Consider the following 26,243-nt stretch of genomic DNA (forward strand, 5'->3'; position numbering starts at 1 on the left):
TATATATATATATATATATATATATATACATTTTTTTTTTTTTTTTTGAGATGCAGTCTCGCTCTGTTGCCCAGGCTGGAGTGCAGTGGCATGATCTGGGCTCACTGCAACCTCCGCCTCCCAGATTCAAGCGATTCTCCCACCTCAGCCTCCTAAGTAGCTGGGATTACAGGCACCTGCCACTACGCCTGGCTAATTTTGTATTTTTAGTAGAGGGGGGTGTCTCACCATGTTGGTCAGGCTGGTCTCGAACTCCTGACCTCAGGTGATCCACCTGCCTTGGCCTCCCAAAGTGTTGGGATTACAGGTATGAGCCACCACACCCGGCTAGTCTCAAAATATCTGAAGTTGGTTATTACAGTTCCCTTAAATCATCTATTTTTAAAATCAAACAGTCCCTGTGCTCTGAATCATCATTCATTTGATGTGGTTCTGGACACTTTAATGGCTCTTTTTCTCTACTTTGTTAACATTCTGAATCACTAATGCCCCTTATAAAATACAACAACTAGTAGTCAAATGGTGCTCAAAATAAGAGCTAACCAATGCACAATAGAGAAACATTCCTCCCTTTGTACAAAGCTATTATCCCAAACTTTCGTGAATCAAAGGAGCCTTATTATTATTCCCCTCTCAACCCACATACATAGCGTTTTGAAATATTTTCCTTTCAACCTGCATTTTTAAAGAAATAACTATTTTTCCCAAGTTCTAAATAATGTTAATACACAAAAGTTTATGTATTTCCAAAGAAAGCAAAGACTCATATAGCCTCATAAGTGATCATATAATTATATTACTTATTATTAAATATTTTAAAGATCTCTCCTGTCACACACCAGTTATTTACATCAAATAGACCTAAAGGCCCAAGAGTTCCAAGCTGGAAGCCACTCATGTGATATAATATTTCTGTTATTAAAGTTAAAGATTGCTGTTCTTTTTAAAACAGCTTTATTTAGGTATAAATGATAAACAATAAACGGCTTACACTTGAAAATAAAATTTAATGAGTATTTTTTATGCATGCATGCAAGTGTGAAACCATCAGCACAAATCAAGATAACAAACATTTCCAGTCCCTCCAAAAGTTTCCTGGGTGCCCCTTTTTAATCTCTTCCTCCCTCCAGCTCTGATTGTAAACAACTACTGATGTGCTTTTTCTCACTATAGATTGTTTGCATGTTCTAGAGTTTAAAATAAATGGTATCACACCATATACTATTTTCTGGTCTGTCTTCTTTCACTCAGCATAATGATCTTGCAATTTGCCAATAGTTTGTTCCTCTTTATTACTGAGTAGTACTGCATTGTATGGATATGCCATAGTTTGTTTATCCATTTGCCTGTTGATAGATATTTGAATTGTTCCCATTTTGTTATTATAATCAATAAAGTTGTTAATATATTTATGTAGAAGTCTTTGTGGACATATGCTTTCATTTCTCTTGGGTGAAACGTAGAAATGGAATGGCTGGGTCAAATGATACATGTATGTTTAACTTTTTCAGAGACTGCCAAACTTTTTTCTAAAATGGTTGAACCATTCAGAAGTACTCTGAGAGTTCTGTGGAGTTCCAGTGGCTCCACATCCTTGACAATACTTGGTATAGTCAGTCTTGTAAATTTTAGTCATTTGGGTAGGTGTGTAGTGATATCTTATTGTGGTACCAATTTGCATTTTCTTGATGACTAATGAAGCTGAGCATCTTTCCATTCCTATACAATATTTTCATTTGTGAAATGTCTGTTGAAATATTTCCCCCTTTCTTTTAATAAATTTTTAAATTTATTATTTTTTAGAGATGAGGTCTCACAGTGTTGCCCAGGCTGGAGTGCAATGGAGTGATCATAGCTCACTGCAGCCTTGAACCCCTGGGCTCAAGTGATCAGCCCATATCAGCCTCCTGAGTAGCTGGGACCACAGGTGTGCACCATCACACCCAGCTAATTAAAAAAAAATTTTTTTTTTTAAGAGATAGACTCTTGTTATGCTGCTCGGGTTGGTCTCCAACTTCTGGGCTCAAGCAATCCTCCAACCACAGCCTCTTGAGTAGCCGAGATTACAGGCATGAACCACTGCACCTGGCCTCGCCTTTCTTATTACTGAGTTAAAAGAGTTCTTTACATATTCTGGATACGTCTTTTGCCAGATGCAGGTATTGCAAATCATTTCTGCCAAACTGTGGCTTGCCTTTTCATTTTTGTAAGAGTTTTATAAGAGAAAAAGGTTTTAATATTGATGAAGTACAAATTAACCATTTTTTGTTTTAACCTTTGTGTTTTGTTGCATTCTACTTAAGAAATCTCCCAAATACAAAGTCACTAAGATTTTCTCCTGTGTCCTCTTCTAGAATCTTCAGTTTTTTGTTTTTTAAGATGGAGTTTTGCTGTTGTTGCCCAGGCCGCAGTACAATGGTGCGATCTTGGTTCACTGTAACCTCCACTTCTCAGGTTCAAGCAATTCTCCTGCCTCGGCCTCCCAAGTAGCTTGGATTACAGGTGCCTGCAACCATGCCAAGCTAAGTTTTTGTATTTTTTTTTAGGGGAGACAGGGTTTCACCATGTTGGCCAGGCTGGTCTTGAACTCCTGACCTAAAGTGATCCGCTTGCCTCGGCCTCCCAAAGTGCTGTGATTACAGGTGTGAGCCACTGTGCCCGGCTAAATCTTCAGTTTTTATTCTTACTTTTAGTTGTGTGATCTATTTTTAGATACATTTTTTATACAGCGGAAGGTAAGAATTGTAGCTTTTTTGTTGTTGTTGAGGAGGGGCATATGGACATTTAATTGTTCTAGCACCATTTGTTGAAAAGATTATCATTTCCTAATTGATTTTCTTTGCTAGCTTTGTCAAAAATAAATTGGCAATATATGTATGAATCTAATTCCAGGCTCTCTTCCAGTCACCTATAGTCTATTAGTAAACTAATACCACACTGTCTTGGTTAATGAGTTTTAAAATCAGATAGTATAAATCCTCAAATTTTGCTCTTTTTCAAAATTGTTTCGGTTATTCTAGGTCCCTTCCATTTCCACATATGTTTTATAAACAGCTTACAAATTATTTTTTTAAAAAGCATGCTAAAATTTTGATTGGGATGGCACTGCATTTATAAACTGACTGAAAATAACTTATATCTTTGAATCCATGGCCATTGTATTTTTTTCCATTGATTTCACTCTTTAATTTCTCTCAGCAATATTCTGTTGTTTTCAGTATACAGATATCACACATTTTTGTTCAAATTTATCCCTGAGTTTTTTGTTTTGGATGCTTTTATAAATGGAATTTTTTTCAATATTGATTTCTGATTGTTCATTGTGACTACAGAGAAATACAATTGAATTTATATATTAATATTGTAGCCTGTAACCTTACTAAATTTACTTTTTGTTTTAGTACCCATTTTAAAGATTCCTTATGATTTTCTATATAAACAATTGTCAACTCTGAAAAAAGTGTCTTCAAGTAACATTACGTATAAGAAGCTTAGAACAGTATCCTTTCATTCTGCTACTCAGCCTTTACACAACTGTCATACGTTTTACTTCTACATGTTATAAAACACAGAATACATTATTGAAGCCTTAAACAATTATCTACCAGAGAGATTTTTAAAACTAAGACAAGTATTTTATATATACTAATATATTTGTCATTTCATGTGCTTTTCTCCTTCGTGTAGATCCAAATTTTCAAGTAGTATCATTTTGCTTTTTTGGAGTGCTGGGAATAGAAAATTATGTTCACAGGTTTTTGTTGTTATACTGTTCTTTCAGTCCTTTAAGAATATCACCTCATTGTCTTCTGGCTTGAGTTGTTTTTGTTAACAAGCTTTGCTATGACTTTCTTCATTTTTCTTGTGCTTGAGTTTCATTTGGCTTCTTTGGCCTGTAGGTTTGTTTATATTTTTAATATTTTTTTTATTTCTAAAACTTTTGGTGTTTATTTCTTCAAATACCTTTTCTGTCCCCTGACCTTCTCTTCGCTTCTTCACACACGTTAGGCCACTGAAGTTGTTCCACACTTCACTGATCCTTTGTTATTTTCTTCTTTCTCTCTTTTAATCTGGATGGATTCTATTGCTATGTCTTTAGGTTAACTAGTATTTCCTTTTGCAGTATTTAACATGGGGTTAAACTCATCCAGTCTATTTTTCATCTGACTTTGTATGAGCTGAAAAATCTCATCTCTATAAATTCAATTTCGATTTCCTAATATCATCTATGCTGTTTTCTTCTACCTTCTTGGATATCTGGAATATATTTATAAAAGTTATTTTACCATATTGATCTTTTAATTCCATCATCTGTCCCATTTCTGCATCTATACTAATGATTATGTTTTCTCCTCATTATGGGTCAGGTCAGATTTTCTTGTTTCTTTACATGCCTGATAAATGTTTGATTGGCTGTCATACAGTACGAATTTCATGTTTTGTGTGCTGGAGTTTTTGGTATTGATTAAAACTGTTTTGAGCTTCATGTGTGATGCAGTTAAATTACTTGAGATAAGTTTGATTCTTTTGAGCCTTGCCTTTAAGCTTTGTTAGGTAGGCCCAGAACAGCTTTCAGTTTAGGGCTAATTTGGCCTCACAACTGATGCAATACATCTCTGAGGCCTCTACTCAATGTCCTACGTGTTAGGAAGTCTTTTCTTTCTGGCTGGTGGGAACACAAATTATTCTTGGTAGGGCAAACTCCAGGGATCATTCTGTTTGTTTCTTTGTCCTTGGTGATTTCCTCACATGCAAGCTCTGATCCACACTCAGCTAAAGACTCAGGAGGGGCTTTCTACAGATCTCTGAAACAGATCTCATAGAGTAGTGCTCCTCATACAGGTATAAATTCTGTACCTCTTCTCTTCCACAAATTCTAGTCACCTCAGTACTCCCAAGTCCAAACTCTGTCTCCTTAATTCAGGGTGATTACTGGGATCTGAGTTTTTTTCTCTCTGAACTGCATTTAGAAACTCTCTCCCACAAATAAGTTACATAATTGTAGGGCTCGTCTTGTTTCTGTTATCTCAGGGATGATTATCCTGTGCTGTTTGTGTCCAATGTCTGAATCCTATTGTTTCATATAATTTTATTCCATTTTTTAGTTGTTTAAGAGGCTAAATCCAGTCTGTTATCCCATCATGGCTGGAAGTGGAGGTTTTGCTGCTGCTTTTAAAACACACTCAGGGTCATGGTCTGTAGCCATATGGGCTGTGAACTGTATAACTCCAGATTACAATATGAACACATCCCCTTTTTATCCCCACTCCAGATTTGGGCAAATGGCAGCCCTAATTACACAGTCTATTCATATTGAGCTTGTGATAATCCCTAATTTAGAAATATTATTATTTCACTGTTTGGTATCTAAACAAGTCTTCTTATCAAATCAATAATACCACAAATGATTATTTTGTTCTCCTCCCCAACAGACCTATAACATAACTGAAGTTTAATGTCTACAGAGTTTCATGGAAAAAAAAAAACCAAAAACCTAAATACCATTTACAATATAGTTTCTGTGAGAAGACACAATTGGAATTCCAACCAGAGATTCTAGGAATATATCTTCCTCACTTGTTAGTTTAGGGTATACACACACATACCTGGAAGAGGGTGGGAGAATAAGGTTTAAGACTATAAACACTCAGATAGTGGATGAGCTAGATACTGACTTATAAAGTGTACATTAATGATTTGTACCCATCTAAAGGTACATTACAAAAGGATCTCTTTAGTTAACATAGAGACTAACTTGTGATGATAGCAAAATGAAATGTACTTACTCATCCAATTCTTCTTCAGTTTTAGCACTATCAGCATAGAGGTACTTGCTCATGTCCACAGGTCTTATATTTTTTCTTTTTGTAGACTGGGGAGGAGAATCCTTTATGGTCACAAATGCTTCTGGCTCATCGAATGGGTTCAAATACTGTGGAGTCTGCACCTCTTTAAAGGGATTATAGCTGTTATTATAAAAAGAGTCTTCTGTTTTTCTAGGTGAAGCTGTTTCAGTGATCGGTTCTATAAAATAATAGATGAATTAAATCACATTAATACCATATATTTTCTAATATTGTTCAGTGTTCTCAAATATATGCACTATTGAATTAATAAGCTCTATGGGGCTGAGAAAGAGCAAAGCAATAATAAAGCAATAATATATTTTAGAGGGGCTACGTATTCTTAATGTTCAGAAAATGTGATATCTAAAGTCTCTGTCAATTTCTCCAGGAATGGTACTCCTGAAAATGGCATTTTTGGATCATTACTGTTTCTTGAGATCCTCTGCAGTATCTAATAGTATTAATATTATGATATGCCAATTTTGAAAATGTTTTCTTAGATGTGCAAAATTATATTCTTTTATTGTAGTCTACCAGCTTGCCATTACAAACCAATACATAATAAATTTCTGTTTTTAAAACAACATGAAATGGGCCGGTTGTGGTGGCACACACGTGTAGTCCCAGTTCCTAGGGAGGCTGCAGTGGAAAGACGGCTGGAACCCAAGAGTTCAAGGCTGCAGTGAGCCATGATTGTACCACTGCACTCCAGCCTGGGTGACAGAGCATGACCTCAATTCAAAAATGAAATTTAAGGCCGGGCATAGTCTCTTGCACCTGTAATCCCAACACTGTGGGAGGCCGAGGTGGGTAGATCACTTGAGGTCAAGGAGTTCGAGACCAGCCTGGCCAACATGGTGAAACCCTGTCTCTACTTAATATACAAAAACTAGCCAGGTGGGGTGGCAGGGGCCTGCAATCCCAGCTACTCAGGAGGCTGAGGCAGGAGAATCGCTTGAATCCAGGAGGCAGAGATTGCAGTGAGCTGAGACTGAGCCACTGAACTCCAGTCTGGGCAACAGAGTGAGACTCTGTTTAAAAAAAAAAAAAAAAAAAAAAAAAAAAACCAGAAAAATAAAATTTAAAAAAATAAAATAAGAAGAACAGGAAATTGATTCACTTTTGAAATGTTCTTTGGTATTTACTTAAGCACAGACCACTCAGGGATCTGATAATTCATTCTGTCCTGTGTCGTACATATACTCACAGGCCAATGAACTTGTTTTCTCAAAGTTTTCAAAGAGGAGGTTTCTGTATGCTACAAGACCTTAAATCTTTAGAGCTTTTAATGAGATTATTTTTTCAATGTAACTTAAATTCAATCAATAATAACATAAGAATCTTCACGTTGAAAGCACTATAATAATACTGGTAAGCTGATAGATATATCAAGTTTTTCTAGCTTTTATTATTTCAAATTTTAATTTGAGAACAATGGTACTTTTATTTATTTATTTATTTTTGAGACACAGTTTCACTCTGTTGCTCAGCTGTAGTGCAGTGGCACAATCTTGAACTTCTGACCTCAAGTGATCCACCTGCCTCGGCCTCCCAAAGTGCTGGAATTACAGGTGTGAGCCACCATGCCTGGACAACAATGGTACTTTTTTTTTTTTTTTTTGTGAGACGGAGTCTCACTCTGTTGCCCGGGCTGGAGCGCACTGGTGCGATCTCGGCTCACTGCAACCTCCACCTCCCCAGTTCAAGCGAATTTCTCCCACCTCAGCCTCCTGAGTAGCTGGGATTACAGGCATGCGCCACCATGCCTGGCTAATTTTTGTATTTTTAGTAGAGACAGGGTTTCACCATGTTGGTCAGGCTGGTCTTGGACTCCTGACCTCAAGTGATCCACCTGCCTCAGCCTTCCAAAGTGCTGGGATTACAGGCATGAGCCACTGTGCCCGACCTCAGTGGTACTTTTAGAGTAAAACTCTGACTCAAAATACAAAACCACTATAGTAGTAGTAGCACTTAGCACGAGGCTTTTTCTTTTATGTTTGTTAGTATTTTAAAACAAAACAAGAATTTGTAATAAAACTGTCTAAGATTTGCTGATAAAAATATTTTCTCAAATTGTAGAAAAATGTCAGTGAGCCAAAAGTCATAGTGTATTAAAAGTAATTTTAATTATGCTATGCAATGCTAACAAAACATTCTGAGAGGAAGGCAGGAAATTGGTTATTGAAATTCTCAGGAAAAATTGTTTCCTAAGTGACATTTCAAACAACTTAATCTGATCATTATAAAAATTTTATGACTGACATTTATTAATGACTTTTATTTTTATTTTTTTGAGATGGAATTTCGCTCTTGTTGTCCAGGCTGCAGTGCAATGGCACAATCTCCTCTCACTGCAGCCTCTGCCTCCTGGGGTCAAGCTATTCTCCTGCCTCAGCCTCCCAAGTAGCTGGGATTACAGGTGCCCACCACCACGCCTGGCTAATTTTTTGTATTTTTAGTAGAGATGGGGTTTCACCCTGTTGGCCAGGCTGGTCTTGAACTCCTGACCTCAGGTGATCTGCCCGCCTCAGCCTCCCAAAGGGCTGAGATTACAGGCGTGAGCCACCACACCCGGCCAATGACTTTTATATTTTAAAGTCGAACTACGTATACTCTACATGTTAGCCCACAAAATTTATTTTGTCTTTATGTTGAAAAGAACGTAAAATGAAAACTTCTGAGCTGAAATTCTGTACACCATGGGGAAGCAAGTAAAAAGTGTGAAAGAGAAGTCATAAAATCATAATAAATCAATACTGAAATGAATTTAAACATAGTCTACATTAAAGAAGAGACTTGGTAATAGTATCTTTTGTAATACCATGATAATATTCAGACTTAACACCACTAGAATCTTTATAATCATGTAAATTAAGCATTTTCTTTTCTCCATAAGGGAAGAGAGATTACAAATTTTTCCTATCCAATTTTGTATTAACAAATATCAGGGCTCAAATGCTTAAGAAACTGACAAAATGGGTCAATAAAAATAAGACTTTTATTTTTTTCTTTCAGGAAGAGGATTGCAAAAATTAATCCAAGCAAATTCATCAGTTACAACACCAAAAGCAAGAAAGTATACAAACTATAGAGCAAGATTTGAAGATGCTAGAATAGGCAACAAAGGCAGGTTTAAGAGAAGACTCTTTTTTTTTTTTTTCCTGAGCTGGAGTTTCACTCACTCTGTCGCCCAGGCTGGGGTACAGTGGCACAATCTTGGCTCACTGCAACCTTTGTCTCCTGGGTTCAAGTGATTCTCCTGCCTCAGTCTACCAAACAGCTGGGATTATAGCTGTGTGCCCCACACTGGGCTAACTTTTGTATGTTAAGTAGAGACGGGTTTCACCATGTTGGCCAGGCTCATCTCAAACTCCTGGTCTCAAGCGATCCACCTGCCTTGGCCTCCCAAAGTTCTAGGATTACAGGCGTGAACCACTGTGCCCAGCCTACATTTAGTAGCTTTCTAAAAAACCCACTGAAGGGCCGGGAGCGGTGGCTCATGACTGTAATCCCAGCACTTTGAGAGGCCAAGGTGGGCGGATTACAAGGTCAGGAAATTGAGACCATCCTGGCCAACGTGGCAAAACCTCATCTCTACTAAAAATACAAAAATTAACTGGGCATGGTGGCATGCGCCTGTAATCCAGGCTACTCGGAAGGCTGAGGCAGGAGAAACGCTTGAACCCGGGAGTTGGAGGTTGCAGTGAGCCGAGAATGTGCCACTTCACTCCAGCCTGGGTGACAGGGCGAGACTCTGTCTCAAAAAAAAAAAAAAAAAAGCCACTCAAGCACATAAATATAAGAGGAGAACTGAAGCTGTAAAAGCAAAAAAAGAACCATCTGAACAATTGCAACACATTTCTTTCTTCCCCAAATACTTCTGTTTTGAGGCTGCAAGTTTTTAATCAATAAATTATTTCTATAAAAATATTTTAATAATAAAAAATACTTACTCCAAAGACTCTAATAGGCATATATTTAAAGAGATCACTGGTTGACACATATTTGTTTGGCTCTACAGGTATAATTAAAGATTCTGAATCAGGCTGGCTTACCTCTTCTTCATAGAAATATGATCTTATGTGTTGTCTGCCACTCTCTTTTATACCTCCAATAACAGACTTACATTTAGAAAACTTACTTGATTTTAAAATAGAAAGTTCAAATACTGAATGTCTCAAAACATTTTGTAAATATTTTTGAACTCAATATACTTAATTTTATGTAGTATAAAATCAAGAAGCTGTGTGGTCAAAAGAAGATACCTGATTAAGAATCTTAGCTCCAACTCCACCTCCATCTACCTAAAGTTAAATAATTTAACTTCTCTCGGTCTCAGCTTCCTAATCTATGAAAAGAGGTAGTTGACTGCCTCTATGATTTATTGTAACTTTTTATTCTTTTTTTGAGATGGAGTTTTGCTCTTGTTGCCCAGGCTGGAATGCAATGGCGCGATCTTGGTCACCACAACCTCTGCCTCCCAGATTCAAGCAATTCTCCTGCCTCAGCCTCTCAAGTAGCTGGGATTACATGCATGCACCACCATGCCCAGCTAACTTTTTGTATTTTTAGTAGAGACGGGGTTTCTCCATGTTGGTCAGGCTGGTCGCAAACTTGTGACCTCAGGTGATCCGCCAGCCTCAGAGGCCTCCCAAAGTGCTGAGATTACAGGCGTGAGCCACCGTGCCCAGTTATTGTAACCTTTTTAAAATTTAAAATATGTTCATAATATATAGCCCTCAAACAATATAAAAACTCATGAATACACACTTACTATTAATAATTTGGAGTCTGGTAAGAAGGGAGAAAGTAAAGGAACAGGAGACAGAGAAAGAATTATGAAATTATATTGCTATAACAGAGTGAATCCTGAAGCTAAAGCCTCATTTTCACCATGACAGGCAGTAGCAAAATTCTTTAAAACTCATGAAGATTTCTCAGACGCAGCCAAAAAAGATGTAAACAGTGGTTAATCATTCTTGCATTTATGTTAAGCATACAGAGTTCAATTAAACAGAAGTTTCACTTCTATAACAGCCCATAGCCAGGCTTTATGAGTTCAAAACTACTTAATGAGAAAAATGACTCAGGAAAATAAATCCCTGGTTTTACACCTCACAAGTATGCTGTATATATATAATAGCAGCGGTTCTTAACCTATTCTCTGCTTCATGTTTTCACATGCATAACTCACTCTCACTACTAATTCTCAGCTAGAGAATCTCAGTCAGAGAGACATAGAGTTGGGGCAGAAGGGCTCATCAGACTGTCAGGGAAAATGATTCATATAGAGAAGCTACCTCCACCACCCCAAAATCAGTATATCCCACATTCTGACCTTACTTGGTAGACCAAATGAATGAGACTTGTAAAGCCCCATGTAAATGTTTACGTAAGGCTTTCTTTTTTCTTTAAAAGCAATTCCATAGAAGTGATCCAGAATTGCTGATCAACTCCAAGTGGTATTGAACACAATAATAATATTATAAACAATAATTTTTTTGTGTTAGTCTCTTAAGAAAATATTTTCCTGCCCTTACAGTTCAAGACAACTTGACTATACAAAGACTTTAAAAGTACAGAAAAACTTGCAACCTTCTGAGTCAGGGTCTCCAAATGGATTTAATTCTGCAACATCAGAGTCATCAAATGGATTTGAATTCACGGTGGCCAAGTCCTTTTCTGCTTCATCCAAAAAGTTAAGTTTGTTGATAAGCTCTGAAAATAAACATATGGGTTAGTTCCCTGTTATGGTTAAGTGTAAGTATTGAACATTCGTGAAACATTTCAAATGGTAAAAATTCACACGAATAATACCTGCAAATAATAGTATATAGCATTTTACCAATGACAGAATGCCATTCAAGTATTTTGTAGCATACCAACATTTTCAAATAAAACAAAACAAACATTTGAGTATTAATGGAAAATTATGTCAGATAATGAACTGTACTAAAGAAACTTCCATCTCAATTTAATTTGAGCCAATAAAAAAAGTGTTGACATAGACTTTTAGAGAGAACATTCTTCACTCCCAAACAGGAATAACTGAAATGGGCTTATGATAAGTAAATATTCTAAAAACAATATATTTATAATATGTAAACACACTGAAGAAATAGCATGCTGTATGACCAAGTATTATCTTAGAAAATGTTTTAAAACCACTGTCTATCAAGGATCCTGACATGACTGCAAAAGATAAGTACTATTATCTTGTTGCCTGTTGGTGCACTACAAATTACCAAAGAAAACATTCAAGGAAAAGCACAAAGACAAAACTGACAGATAAGTACAGACAGAAGTCAAGAGGTAGCAGGTCACAGTAAATACAGGCAATCAGAAGCAGAAAGAAAGGAGGAAAGCTCTTAGACCTTCAGAGGAACTGGCTGATTTAGCTGAAGGCATATTTGCTTGCTTTATGCAGTCATCTTGATCTTCATCTAAGCTGCTCAGAGCATTCAACTGGTTTACAATTTCTGTAAACAGAAGCCAGTCAAGACAAATATAAGGTAAGGTCATTTAATTAAAGAGAAGTAGGAGCATGCTGTTACCCAAAAAGACAAAGAGGAGATGTTTGGTTAATCAACAGAATACATTCAGTGGATGTTATTTTGATGAACCATAACAGATATGCTTAACTGAATGTTATGCTGTACTCATATTTTAAAATAGAAAGCATTTTATTGTTAAAATGTATACTAGTAACATAAAAACTATGTTAATAAACACAAAACGAGATAATAACCCAAGAAGTTGACACTGGCTTTCACATTTTACATTTGTAAAATAGAGCTGTGCTTTAAACACATACATTAAAAACAGAATAAAATATATATACTCTGATACTATAGAAAATATTTGTCATTTGTTTTATATTCTAAATTTAAACAAAAAGTTTTAAGAATATAAATGCATGAATTATATACATAATAAGTATGTATTCATGTTGCATTTTAAAAATCAGCACTAAAACAAGAAAAGAAAGAAACAGTTACTATTTTCTACTCTTGTTTTTTTTTTAATAGGATCTGTTATTTTAAGGCAACTTTAGAGTATATGCTTTAGAAAAATCTTATAATAAAAACAATAAAAGAGAACAAAAAAGGACAGAGAAACAAATTTAAGATACAATTTTTTACATGAGTCATCTATATTTTGAACAACTCTGAATATGTGAAATTATCACTCATTGGGTGAAAATTAGACAACTCAAATAAGAACCTTTTAGGATACTACAGGTAATCCCTGATGTTTCCAAAGTTAGAACCTAGGAATAACTTAGGTATAAACGATACAGCAAATAGATCCAGATTATTCAGTAGGAAAGAAATAAAATGATTGGAAGTAGAACACAGTTGTAAATTTGACATTAAAAGTACTGTTCTTTAACATTGTAAACCTAAGGGCACATGCTAAATTTTATTTGAACTAAATCATTGAATATGCATTTATAATATGGCTGCCTGCAACTATTCATCTATTGAACAAATATTTACTTATCAGTCTGTGCCAAGACCTATTCTTGGGACACAAAAACAAACATGGTATTGTCCTTGTGGAATTTACATTCTATAGAGACACAAATTAACATGGAAACAGACTTAACAAATACCTACAGGCATACCACATTTTATTGCACTTCCCAGATATTGCATTTTTTATTAAGTAAAGAGGTTTTTTTTTGCTTAAAGCAACAAAAAATTTATTATCCAAACGTTGTGGGGATCAGAAGACTTGCTGGGCTAAAATTAAGATGTTCGCTAGGCTGCATTCCTTTCTGGAGCCTATAGGGAAGAATTTCCTTCCCTCCCTTTTCCAGTTTCTAGAAGCCACCCTTGTCTAGAAGTCTAGAAGCCACTCCTTAACTTGTGACCCCCTTCCTCCATCTTCAAAGCCAGCAACAGTGGGCCAAGTTGTTCTCACATCACATGCGATGACTTTCTCTTCTGCCACTCTCTACCATTTAAGCACCCTGGTAATTATATTGAGCCACACGGATAACCTAGCATACTTTCCACTATGTCACAGTCAGCTTATTAACAACCTTAATTCCATCTGCCACCTTACGAATTGAAGGTTTGTGACAACTCTAAGATTAGCAAGTCTATCAGCACCATTCTTCCAACAGGATGTGCTCACTTCATGTCTGTGTCACATTTTGGTAATTCGTACTGTTACAGGATCCTTGGGATGTAGCTTTTCTGGCTGGAAACTTCTGTGGCCAGTGGTGCCTTTGCCTTTTTTTGCTCAGGCCTGCTGGACTCATTCCACCCACTTGACCTGGCATGCTGCACTTGGCTCACGCTACCGACCTGGATCCCATGCCTACCAAGGGCGAGTCAGGCATGGAGTGATGAGGGGAGTGTGAGTGAGTGTAGGGTCTAGCCAATGTGCAGTCAGACACACCAGCTGCTGCAGCAGAGTGGAAAGCTCCATGTGTGGCATGGGCACCAGCTCTCTGCAAGGCTGCAGGTAGACCAGGTGCACTACAGTTTCCACATCTGGCACTGGGAATGTCGTGGCACCTGGAAGCTTGGAAATGCCAGGAACCGCAGGGCCCCAGAGAGGGAGTCACAGCCCTGGCATGGGGAGCTCCCAGATACGTGCTCCCTGATGGGCAGCAGCTCTTCTCTCCTTCTCTTCACCCGCAATGTGGTGAGCAAGGGGCATGTTGCAGCACTGTTTGTGTTACAGTTCTTTTAACCCTGCCATTCAATGGGGCTAAAAGAGCTGAGTTCTGGTCCTACAACCAGGAAGAATGAGGTACACAGACAAGTGGAGGGTGAGCAAGATAAAGAGGAGCTTTACTGAGCAATAGAACAGCTCAGAGGAGACTCGCACTGGGTAACTCCTTTCCACAAGCAGGGTGTCCTGACGAGTGTTCAGCTCCTAGCAGAGAAGAGACCCTGGAGTGGGAAGCTCTTCTCTGCAGGTAGGTAATCCTGTCAACTCTGCAGCTCTCAGCAGAGAGGAGACCTTGGAGTGGGTTGCTCCTCTTTACAGGCAGGTCGTCCCATTGTCTTTCTAGATCTCAGCAGACAGGAGGCCCTGGAACGGGTTGCTCCTCTTTGCAACTGGTTATCTCAGTGTCTTCCAAGCTCTCAGCAGAGCAGAAGTCCGGGAGTGGGTTGCTCCTCTCTGCAGGCAAGTAGTCCCATCAACTTCCCAGCTCTGAGAAGAGAAGAGGCCCTGGAATGGGTTGCTTCTCTCTGCAGCTGATTGTCCTGATATCTGCTCAGCTCTGACAGAGCCCAGGGCTTTCATGGGCCTCAGAGAAGAGGAATTGCATGCTGATTGGTCCATGGGCGGCCTGGAAAAAGCACCACAACCTCCCACTCTGGTCTGTGGAACTGGCAGCCTGGCCCCCAGTCTTCAGGCCCTCCCTGGCCTGAAGGTGGGGCCTCACCGGAGACCCTCCTCCTTCTACCCAGGAACCTACCTCCTGCTGCCATTCATGGTGCCTAGGGTGTAGGTGCCAATGGGTGCCTGCAGGCCAGCATGGAGCTGCCCTCAGCCACCCATCATCGGCTTCCCTCCTATGCTCATCGGTGCCCAAAATCCAGAAGGGGTCTGGTGCCGAGGTGGCAGGGGACTGGTGTGTCAGCACTGCCCTGAGCATGTGCACAACTGGCTGGGCTGTGTCAGCACCTGAGCTCAGCTCCAACTTTGTTCCAAGATTGGAGCAGTTGCCAACAGCAGGGAGAAGCCAGACAGCAGGAGCAGGCACTTCCGAGGCTGAGAGGGCAGGGGAAGCCTTCCCAGGCCCACAAGTGTGCAGGGATGTCTGGGTCTGTAGCCACAGTTTGGGCAAGCTGTGCTGGGGGGTTAGGGCTCCTGCCTGCTTCCTGCAGTGGGAGGCCCAGGTCCACAGCCTCAACTTGGGCAGCTTCAGCTGCACCCAGGAGGGCAGGGCTCCCGCCTGCTCCAGGGTCCAAGAGCAGAGGGGTACCTGGCTCTGCAGCATGGCTTGGGCAGATTCAGTAGCACCCAGGGAGCTCCAGCCCCAGCTCAGAAGGGGCGGGGCTCCTGCTTGTCCCCAGTTCCCACCAGCTGCTTGGAGTGTGTGGCCTCAGCCACGCCTCCCTGCTGTAGCAGGCATGAAGGCAGTCGCCACTCCAGATGGCCCGCCGCTGCCATCATCACCATATTCTAAACCTTTTCATTATATCTGTTAGGTGATTTGTGATGAGTGATCTTTGCTGTTACCACTAAAATTGTTTTGGGCTGCAATGCACCACACCCATCTAAGATGGCAAACTTCATCAATAATGTGTGCATTCTGACTGCTCCACCCGGTTGTTCCCCCATCTGCCATTCCCCAGACCTTATTTTCTCAGACACAACAATATTGAAACTAGGCCAGTTAAACCCTGTAAAGGCCACTAAGTGTTCAAATGAAAGGAAGAGTTGTATGTCTCTCCCTTTAAATGAAAAGCTAGAAATGATTAAGTTTTGTGAGGAAGGCATGTCTAAACCAAAGACAGTCTGAATGCTAGGCTTCTTGTGCTAAACAGTTAGACAAGTTATGAATGCAAAGAAAAAATTCTTGAAGGAAATTAAAAGTTCTACCCCAGTGAACACATGAAAGTTTTAAAAAATGCATAAAGCCTTATTGCTGATGCAGAGAAAGCTTTAATGGTCTGGATAGAACAACAAACCAGCCATAGCATTCCCTTAAGCCAAAGCCTAACCCAGAGCAAGGCCCTAACTCTATTCAATTCTGTGAAGGCTGAGAGAAGTGAGGAAGCTGCAGAAGAAAAGTCTGAAGCTAATGTGGCTTCAACTTGTGTCGATACTGAAAAATGTGACTTCAAGTTGAAGTCGATGCTCATTTACCATTCCAGAAAATCGTAGGGCCCTTAAAAATGATGCTAAATGTACTCTGCCTGTGATATATAAATGCAACAACAAAGCCTGGATGACAGCATATCTTTTTACAGCATGGTTTACTGAATATTTTAAGACCATTGTTGAGACCTGCTGTGCAGAGAAAAAGATGTCTTCCAAAGTATTACTACTCATTCCTTTTTAGCATGCTCCCTAAAAAAGTAACATCACTGCTCACTGACAATGCACCAGGTCACCCAAGAGCTGTGATGGAGATACACAAGTGATTAGTGTTGTTTCTGCAGCACACGGTTCAAGGAGTAATTTTGATTTTCAAGTCTTATTATTTAAGAAATACATTTTGTAAGATACAGCTCTTGTAGGTAGTGATTCCTCTAATGATCTCGGCAGTCAATTGAAAACCTCTTGGAAAGGATTCACCGTTCTAGATATCATTAAGAATTTTGTGATTCATGGGAGGAGGTCCAAATATCAACATCAACAGGGGTTTGGAAAAAGGAAGAGGCTGATTCTGATCTTCATGGTTGACTCTGAGGCGTTCAAGACTTCAGTGGAGGAAGTAACCACAGATGTGGTGGAAACGGCAAGAGAACCAGCATTAGAAGTGCAGCCTAAAGTCTAAATGACGAGTTAATGGGTGCAGGAAATCAACATGGCACATGGATACATATGTAACAAACCTGCACATTGTGCACATGTACCCTAAAACCCTAAAGTATAATTAAAAAAAAAAAAAAAAAAAAAAGAAGTGCAGCCTAAAGATATCACTGAATTGCTGCAATCTCATGATAAAACCTGAAAGGATGAGGAGTTGCTTCTCTGGATGAACAAAGAAAGTAGCTTCTTGACATGGAACCAACTCCTGGTGAAGATGCTGTGACATAATGGTATTGCACACTTAACAGACTACAGTATAGTGTAAACATAACTTTTGTATACACTGGGAAATCAAAAAATGTGTGTGACTTGCTTTACTGCATTATTTGTTTTATTGTGGTGGTCTGGAACCAAACTCACAATATCTCCAAGGAATGCAGGTATGAAAATACTAGGCTGTCAGAGGTATGTTATAGATCTTTCAGCAAAATATATATGAAAAGTTGATAAGCTTATCAACTTCCCTTTTCTAAATGAGTAAATATATTTTGCATAACCAAAATTGCTTGAGATAGTCAAAGTAAACCATAGAAAATAGAAAGTAAACACAATTAATACCAATTGAACTTTTCATCCCAATTTGAACAGTAGGAGCTAAATAGTCAGACTTACAAAGTTTCTTCTTCCATCTTGTTTTGCCAATAGTTTTAAATCGTACTCTGACTCAAGGTAACCTAGCAAATTTCTCAGTAGGCAGAATTAATTCATAAATTAGATAATTTACCTGCCTCTAGCAGTCACTGTAATTTTGTAATTTTTAGGAAAAATATAATGGAGTGTAGGATCAATGTTAAGTGATTACCAGTCTCATGACTGATTTTTTTCACTCTTTACTAGTTGGGCATTTTTCAAAATTTACAAATAATTTATTTTTAACTTTAAAAATATTAATAACTTTGAACATATAAAAAGAAATATTAACAACAGCAGCTAACAATTACTAAGCAGTGGGAAAGGCTTTGCATCCATTATCAGTTAATTCTCATAAATAATCAAAAAAGAATTATTATTCATATCTTACCATGTATATCAGTATTATTTATTTGCCCCACAGGAATAACTTTGTAAATACAAAATATGAATAACTTTGAAAATATAAAATATAAAAAGAAATAATAGCAGTTAATTATTAAACAGTAGGAAAGGCTTTGCATCCACAATCAGTTGATTCTCATAAATAACCAAAGAAGTATTATCCACATTTTATCATGTATCTTAGTATTATTTATTAGTCCTATATTCCTATATGTGCAATAGGTCAAAAAATGTTTACACAGTGCTCAAATATTTGTAGTTTTCTTTGTATAGCTAAGACGTTTTAATTACTTTATGTTCCTAAAAGTAATCTTAATGAGAGAAGAAATCAATCATTTATTAAACATCTTATATTTGAGCACTGCAGGGAATATAGAAGTATTAGAGTTAGTCCTTACCTTCAAAACATTAATATTGTTCCATAGAATTTCAAGTATAATGTCGGCATTTTTAAAAATACTATCAAGATGATTCTATTAACATGACTGAATTATTTTTCCGAACGCTTAGAGTGTGTCTTCCTCATCATCATGCTTTTGGTGACATCTAAAACCACTTATGGCCATTTCCTCATTAACTAATTCAAAGTAATCTCTTCTTTACATTCTCTTCACTAATGACAAACTGTCCTAGTAGTTTCTACCATTTATCCTTAGCTTAAGTAAATCCCTGCTTCACTCCTAGAACTTCTGCTTCTACAACTTTCATTTACATTAACAGAGTGAAAAGGTAATTTTGATTATCTATACCAATGCTTCCCTTATTTGGTTTGCAAATAAATATTAACACAAATCATAAAAAAGCAATGTCCAAATAAAACCACTTATCTATTCAATAAGCATTTATCAAGTACCTATTACATGCCTGTGCTAGTACCTGCTCTCATGGCTTTATATTTTAGTGGGACAGATAGGCAAGTAAAGTAATATATACTGTATGATAAACATTATCATTGAGATAGCACTGTAGGCTACGGGAAACTAACTGAAAGAGAGATATATAACTCAGAGGTTAGGAGGGCTTTCTGGATTTTTATCTACATTTGAGCTAACACAAGACAAACAGACATTATGATTATTAAAATAAAAGAGGATATGGATGAGGATAAAGGGAGACAGAACATGACATACTTGAAGAACTGCAAATTGGAGTTTAAGATGCCAGCGATAGGAAATGGAATGAGATGGGGCTGGCAAATGTCCTATCATGAAGATTGTTGTGATCAAACTAAAGAATTTGAACTTTATTCTGAGAGTTATGGGAATCTAGCGTACTTCAGAAACTACATTCCAGCAGCAACGTGGTGGCAGCATTTGGGAAGAAAGGATAGGAAGCAAGACAAAGCATCACCACTCCATGAGGGAAGGCACTCAATAAATACTTGTTAATTGAAGAATAAATTAAGAAGATCTGATGATTAATTTGGCATAGAGGATAGGCAAAGAAATCTAGGATAAGTGCTGTGTTTGTGTGTTGGATGACTATGGATAGCAACTGAGACTGGGCTATTAGTTTTAGACAGCTGGTGAAACTTCCCATGCAAATACTTCAATTGGCAGTTGCTATGTGGGTCAAAACTCTAAAATATATAATTTCGTTATGTATTTCTCTTTCTAAAAAAAGTACTCTTCTGTTTCTTCCAATTTTCTACAATGTTTTACTTTTACAATTGGAAAAAATTAACTTAAAAGAAAATTTATAACAAAAATTTATTCCTGGATAATTTTTTTAATGGGAAGTTTTTTTCAGTTACATGCTACCCTGACCAAAACTACTACCCAACCCAATATATTTATATAATACTTTATTACTTTATAAAGTCTTGTTTCACAGAAAATTGAAAATGTTTGGAAAATGCTAATAATGTCATATTTCAGTGAAAATTTCTCCTCTACTACTATACAAATTGAGCAATAAACCCATATATTTCCTGTAACTGTATGTCAGTATGGACCTGCTTCACATTGATGAGAATAAGAAGAGAAACTAAATTAGGGTCAGGCAATCAAAGCAAAGGGTCAAATAATTTGAGATTCTTCCTTACAGTAAGGAAGGCAAAAGAAGATAGAAATTGACCACCAGAGATTATCACATTGAACAAAAAAAGGTGGGGATGGGGATGGCAGCATGACAAGTGACGAGTAGGTGGCTTTTTCCTTTTAAGAAAGTCTGTAGTTAAAAGAAAAAAAAAACTTTCTAGAGGCCGGGCGCGGTGGCTCACGCCTGTAATCCCAGCACTTTGGGAGGCTGAGGCGGGCGGATCACGAGGTCAGGAGATCGAGACCATCCTGGGTAACATGGTGAAACCCTGTCTCTACTAAAAATACAAAAAATTAGCCAGACGTGGTGGCGGGCACCTGTAGTCCCAGCTACTCAGGAGGCTGAGGCAGGAGAATGGTGTGAACCCGGGAGGCAGAGCTTGCAGTGAGCCGAGATTGCGCCACTGCACTCCAGCCTGGGTGACAGAGCCAGACTCTGTCTCAACAACAACAACAAAAAAACAACTTTCTAGAGGCTAGAATATACCTGCAAATCTTACAGTATCTTCGTTATTCTCTAAATTATAACAAGATTCAGGTATGTCTTATTTTAAGATGGTCTAAAATAGTAACTCTTCAACTTTCTGGCAGAGATCAAGGTAAAAAAGATGTCACTTTCTCCACAGGCTTAAGCCCATAAATATGTGATTGCCTCTTTTAGGATACTAGCATCTCCTGATTCTCCTCCTATCTCAGACAGAGAGTTCTGTCTCAGTCTGTTTTAATAATAATTACTCTTCCCTCTGCCTAGGATCCCATCATAGGTCCCATTTTTCCCCTAAATCTGTTCTTTTTGAAAGAATTCATCTATTCTCTTGGCTTAACTACAAACACATAAATGAAGATAATTCTCAAATACATACTGAGTGCCAGACTTGAATTACCAACTACCTAATGGGCACTTCTACTCTAATGATCCTAGATAGTCCCCTCACACACTTAATATGTTAAAAATAGAATTCAATAGCTGTGCTACTATGTCATGTTCATCTTGTATTTCTAACAACTAGCAATTTTAAGCCCATAGCTAGGACTTAATGTATGTTGTAAATGAATGAATGAATGAACCGAATGAGTCATAATACTTTGCATCATCTTATAAAGGCAGGAAGATATAAAATATCCTTTATTTTTACATTATAGATACACTGTTTTATTTATCTATGTATCTCTATGTCTACGCATGTATGCATGTATCTATAATGTTTCATTTATCTATAGAAATGTTATATTTTAAGCCACCACTTCAAAATTTGGTGACTTAAAACAACAAATTATTATCTCTCAAAGTTCTGTGGGTTGACTGGACTTAGCTGGGTAGTTCATTGTAGTTAGATGGCAGTGGGCTGAAGTCATCTGAAAGCTTGACAGGGCTGGATATCCAAAATGGCTTTACTCACGTTTGATCTTGGCTGAAAAGGCTAGAACAACTCACAGATGGCCCAGCATCTCTCTCTCTCTCCAAGTGGCCCATCCACATGGCTAGTTTGGGGTTCCTCTCAGCAATGCAGTCTCAAGGTACAAGAACTTTTTACATGACAGCTGGTTTTTCCTAGAGCATGCATTATGAGAGGACCAAGCAGAAGCTAAAAGGCATCTTCCAACTTAGTTTTGGAAGTTACATAGTCACTTCTATTTTATTATATTGGGTAAAGTGACTTACCGGGCCAGCTCAGCTGCAAAGGAGGAAATTATAAAAGAGCATGAATATTGGGAGGTGTTAATTCATTAGGACACAGTCAGGAGACCAGCTATACCACACAGTAGATTAATAAATCAGAAAGTTAGAAATCATTCATTTTCTTACAAACCTAACATATTTACTATAATTTTTACATGCTACTTTCCAATATTTTACTTACACATACACATAAAGGCACAAATCTTAGACTGTACAATTTAATGAATTTTGACAGACATATACACCCATGTGACCCAAGCTGCATAACATCTGCAACATCTTCCAAAGTTCTCTCTTGCCTCTTTTCAGTCAATCCCCAGTCCCACAGGCTATCAGTATTTCAATGTTTTTCACACAGGATTAGTTTTGCCTTTTCTAAAAACATCACATAAGTGAAATCATATAGTATATCTTTTATGTAAAGCCTCTTTCACTAAGCATAATGGTTTTGAGGTACATCTATGTTGTAGGGCATATCAGTAGTTCATTTTTATTGCTGAGTAGTATTCCATTCATGAACATACTACAGTTTAGTCATTCTTCTGTTGATGTACACCTGAGCTATTTCCAGTTTGGGACTATTACGAATAAATTGCTATGAATATCATTGTGCAAATCCTTTTGGAGACATGTTTTCATTTATTTGGGGTAAATACCAAGGAGGGGAATTTTTGGGTCAGAGGGTAGGCATATGTTTAGTGTTGTAAGAAACTTGCTATGTGCCAGGCATGGTGGCTCACACCTGTAATCCCAGCACTTTGGGAGGCCAAGGTGGGAGGATCACTTGAGATCAGAAGTTCGAGGCCAGCCTGGCCAACATGGTGAAACCCTATCACTAATAAAAATGCAAAAAAAATTAGCTGGGCATGGTGGTGTACACCTGTAGTCCCAGCTACTCAAGAGGCTGAGGCAGGAGAATCACTTGAACCTGGGAGGTGGAGGTTGCAGTGAGCTGAAATCATGCTACTGCACTCCAGCCTGGGTGACAGAGTGAGACTGTCTCAAGAAAAAAAAAAAAAGAAACTCATTATGTGATGGTACTATTATACATTCTACCAACAATGGATGAGAGTTTGTTGGTCCACATCCTTGCCAACATTTAGTATTGCCAATCTTTTAAATTTTAACCATTCTAGTAGATACAGAGTTATATCTCACTGTGATTTTAATTTGCATCTCCCTGATTAAAAGTGATGTATTTTTAGGCCGGGCGCGGTGGCTCACACTTGTAATCCCAGCACTTTGGGAGGCCAAGGCGGGCGGATCACAAGGTCAGGAGATCGAGACCATGGTGAAACCCCGTCTCTACTAAAAATACAAAAAATTAGCCAGGCGTGGTGGCGGGCGCCTGTAGTCCCAGCTACTCGGAGAGGCTGAGGCAGGAGAATGGCGTGAACCCAGGAGGCAGAGCTTGCAGTGAGCCAAGATTGCGCCACTGCACTCCAGCCTGGGTGACAGAGCGACCCTCCATCTCCAAAAAGAAAAAAAAAGTGATGTATTTTTGATGTGCCATTTGGCTAGTGATAGATCTTTCTTTGTGAACCATATGTCCAAATCTTTGTCCATTTAAAAAAAATAAGGTCGCATGTCTTTTTTATTATTTAGCTGTAAGGCATTTTTATAAAAATCTGTTCTGGAAACAAGATCTGTGACAGATATATGCTTTGTGACTATTTTCTTCTAATCTATGACTTGCTCATACATTTTCTTAATGGTCTTCTTTTTTCCTAAGAGACAGGGTCTCACTATGTTGCCCAGGCTGGACTTGAATTCCTGAGCTCAAGCTATCTTCCCACCTCAGCCTCCGAGTAGCTAGGACTACAGGTGCGTGCCACTATGCCTGGCTTTTTAAATAATCTATTTTGATGAGTGTGAGTTTTAAATTTTGATTAAGTTTAATCTATCAAATTTTTCCTTTCTGGTTATTGCTTTCTGTGTCATCTGTTAAAACCCTCTGCCTACCATGAGGACAAAAACACAGGATTCTAGGTTTTTGTTTTGCTTTTTTTCAGAAGCTTCATCACTTTACAGTTTTGTATTTAGGTCTATGATCTATCTTGAATTAATGTTTGTTATTAATTATAATGAATACACTGAATTAATGTATGTGGAGAGGTGGGGGTTGAGGTTCATTTTCCATACAAACATCCAGTTGTTCAGCATCATTTATTGAAAAGACTTTTTCCCCCACTGAATTATGCTGACAACTTTGTTGAAATTAAATGACCACATTTGGGTATATTTCAGGACTTTGTTTTGTTCTGTTGATCTATTTATCCTATGCCAATTTGACAGTATCTTGATTACTATAGCTTTATAGTAAATTTTCATGTCAGGTAGCATTACTATTATAATTCAGTTCTTTCTCAAGATTCTTTTGGTTATTTTGCATCCCCAAATATACTTTAGAATCACTTTTGAATTTCTTTATTTTTAAAAAACACCTGCTAGGATTATGACTGGCATTGAGTTGGATTTATAGATTGATTTGAGGAAAAATGATATCTTAACAATACTGCATCTTCTAATCTATGAACACAGGTTATCTCTCCACTTATTAAGGTCTTCTTTAATTACCTTCAGTAATGTATTATAATTTTTAGTTAGAGGTTTTTCACATCTTATGTCAAATTTATTTCTTAGTCTGTTTTTTATTTACCTCTACTCTAAATGAAATTTTTTAAATTTCATTTTCCAAATGTTTGTTGTTCATATATAAAAATACAGTAGATTTTTCTATATTGATCTTATATCCTGTGACTTTGCTAGAACTTCAAATATAATGTTGAATGGTAAGAGCAAACATCCTTGCCTTGTTCTCAATCTTAGGGGGAAAAGTGTTCAATGTTTCACCATTAAGTATGATGTTAGCTGTAGCTTTTCATGAATGTCCTTTATCAAAATAAATAAATTCTCTTCTATTGAAACTTTTCTAAGAAACTTGGTGTTGAATTTTGTCAAATGTTCCTTTCTGTATCTGTTGAATTGATTATATAATTTTTTTCCTTTATTAATGTGGTTAAACTAACCTTGAATTCCTAGGATAAATCCTTAGTGAACTCATTTAGGTACTTTGAATATTAATTGTCTCCTGGCTCCTCCCCTAAATACTGGAAGGCTTCTGACTTCTTTTTTAGAGCCTCCGTTCCCATCCAAGCCCTGTCAGATGGGTTCTCGGTATCAGTAGAACTCTCCCAGAGCCTCAGGAGTTGGGGAAGCTAGATTATGTTTAGTGTCATAAGTACAAATAAAGCAGCATTAGCATTTAAGAGTGACAGAGAAAGCAAGCTGAATTTATAGTCTGTGTTTTCTGCTACCGTTGCTATTCTCTGAGTTGATATATTTGAGTTCTAAGACTGCAAAGATATATTCCTGATGATGTCAGTCTCTCATCCTAGGGTTTCAAACTCCTTTAAAAATAAGGTAGCTATGATACCTTATAAACTTATTGCCTCAAGGGATCAGAATTGCCCTACCTCTCTGCTTTCCTCCTATTCCCAACCTTAGTGACTAAATAACAGAGGCAGTTTTCCAGATATTCTCATCCTTTTAACCAACCTCCAAAATAGTTGGCCATTTTAATTTATTTAAACAAATTTTTTTTTGGCTAAGGCAATCCTCTCACCTCAACCTCCAAGTAGCTGGGACTACAGGCACATGCCACTAAGCCTGGCTAATCTTTTTTTTTTAATTGAGCCCATAACAATCCTATGATTTTGTTCATGAGATGCCTAGGTACTGGTGGGTGGATGCCAGGTAAAAACCAGAAGCAAATTAATGGCCCTACTCTCTGACCAGAGTCCCATATTTATTCTAAGGAACCTTCTAATAAAAGGTGGGATACCTATTTATCTCCATTCATAGCCCTAGTAAGTAGAATTTAATCTCAGAGGGCTGAGTCATACCATCATCAGCTCTAGCTCCTCAATATGTAATTGGTATCTCCTCTACTACCATCTGTGCTGTTAGATTTTGTTCCCTGAAGGTAGCCAATACGTCACTCTCTCTTCCTTCTCCCAAATTAACTTTATCAACTATGGGAAAAGGATTAACAAACACCAGGAAACATTGCTTTTGGTAAAAATCAAACCTGATTGACAAATTGCATCTGGATGGGAAGATTCTGAATGAACT

The 26,243-nt window shown here is 37.8% G+C and overlaps 1 protein-coding gene across 20 annotated transcripts in view; it reads right to left on the reverse strand.

The window, feature by feature from the left end:
- The window catches only part of EHBP1 (EH domain binding protein 1), a 399,042-nt gene that overhangs the window by 194,003 nt on the left and 178,796 nt on the right, over positions 1-26,243 (reverse strand). For 12 of the 20 annotated variants that reach the window (XM_058429086.1, XM_058429079.1, XM_058429081.1 and 9 more), the window contains 3 exons: positions 12,221-12,325; positions 11,442-11,564; positions 5,787-6,024 (listed from right to left, as the gene is read on the reverse strand). In XM_058429086.1, coding sequence (XP_058285069.1) covers positions 5,787-6,024; positions 11,442-11,564; positions 12,221-12,325 — 466 coding nt within the window. The remainder of the gene's footprint in view (positions 1-5,786; positions 6,025-11,441; positions 11,565-12,220; positions 12,326-26,243) is intronic. The other 8 variants (XM_058429082.1, XM_058429083.1, XM_058429080.1 and 5 more) reach the window with 1 other exon arrangement.

The sequence above is a fragment of the Hylobates moloch genome, unplaced genomic scaffold (genome assembly GCF_009828535.3).
Source record: "Hylobates moloch isolate HMO894 unplaced genomic scaffold, HMol_V3 SCAFFOLD_15, whole genome shotgun sequence".
NCBI lineage: Eukaryota > Metazoa > Chordata > Mammalia > Primates > Hylobatidae > Hylobates > Hylobates moloch.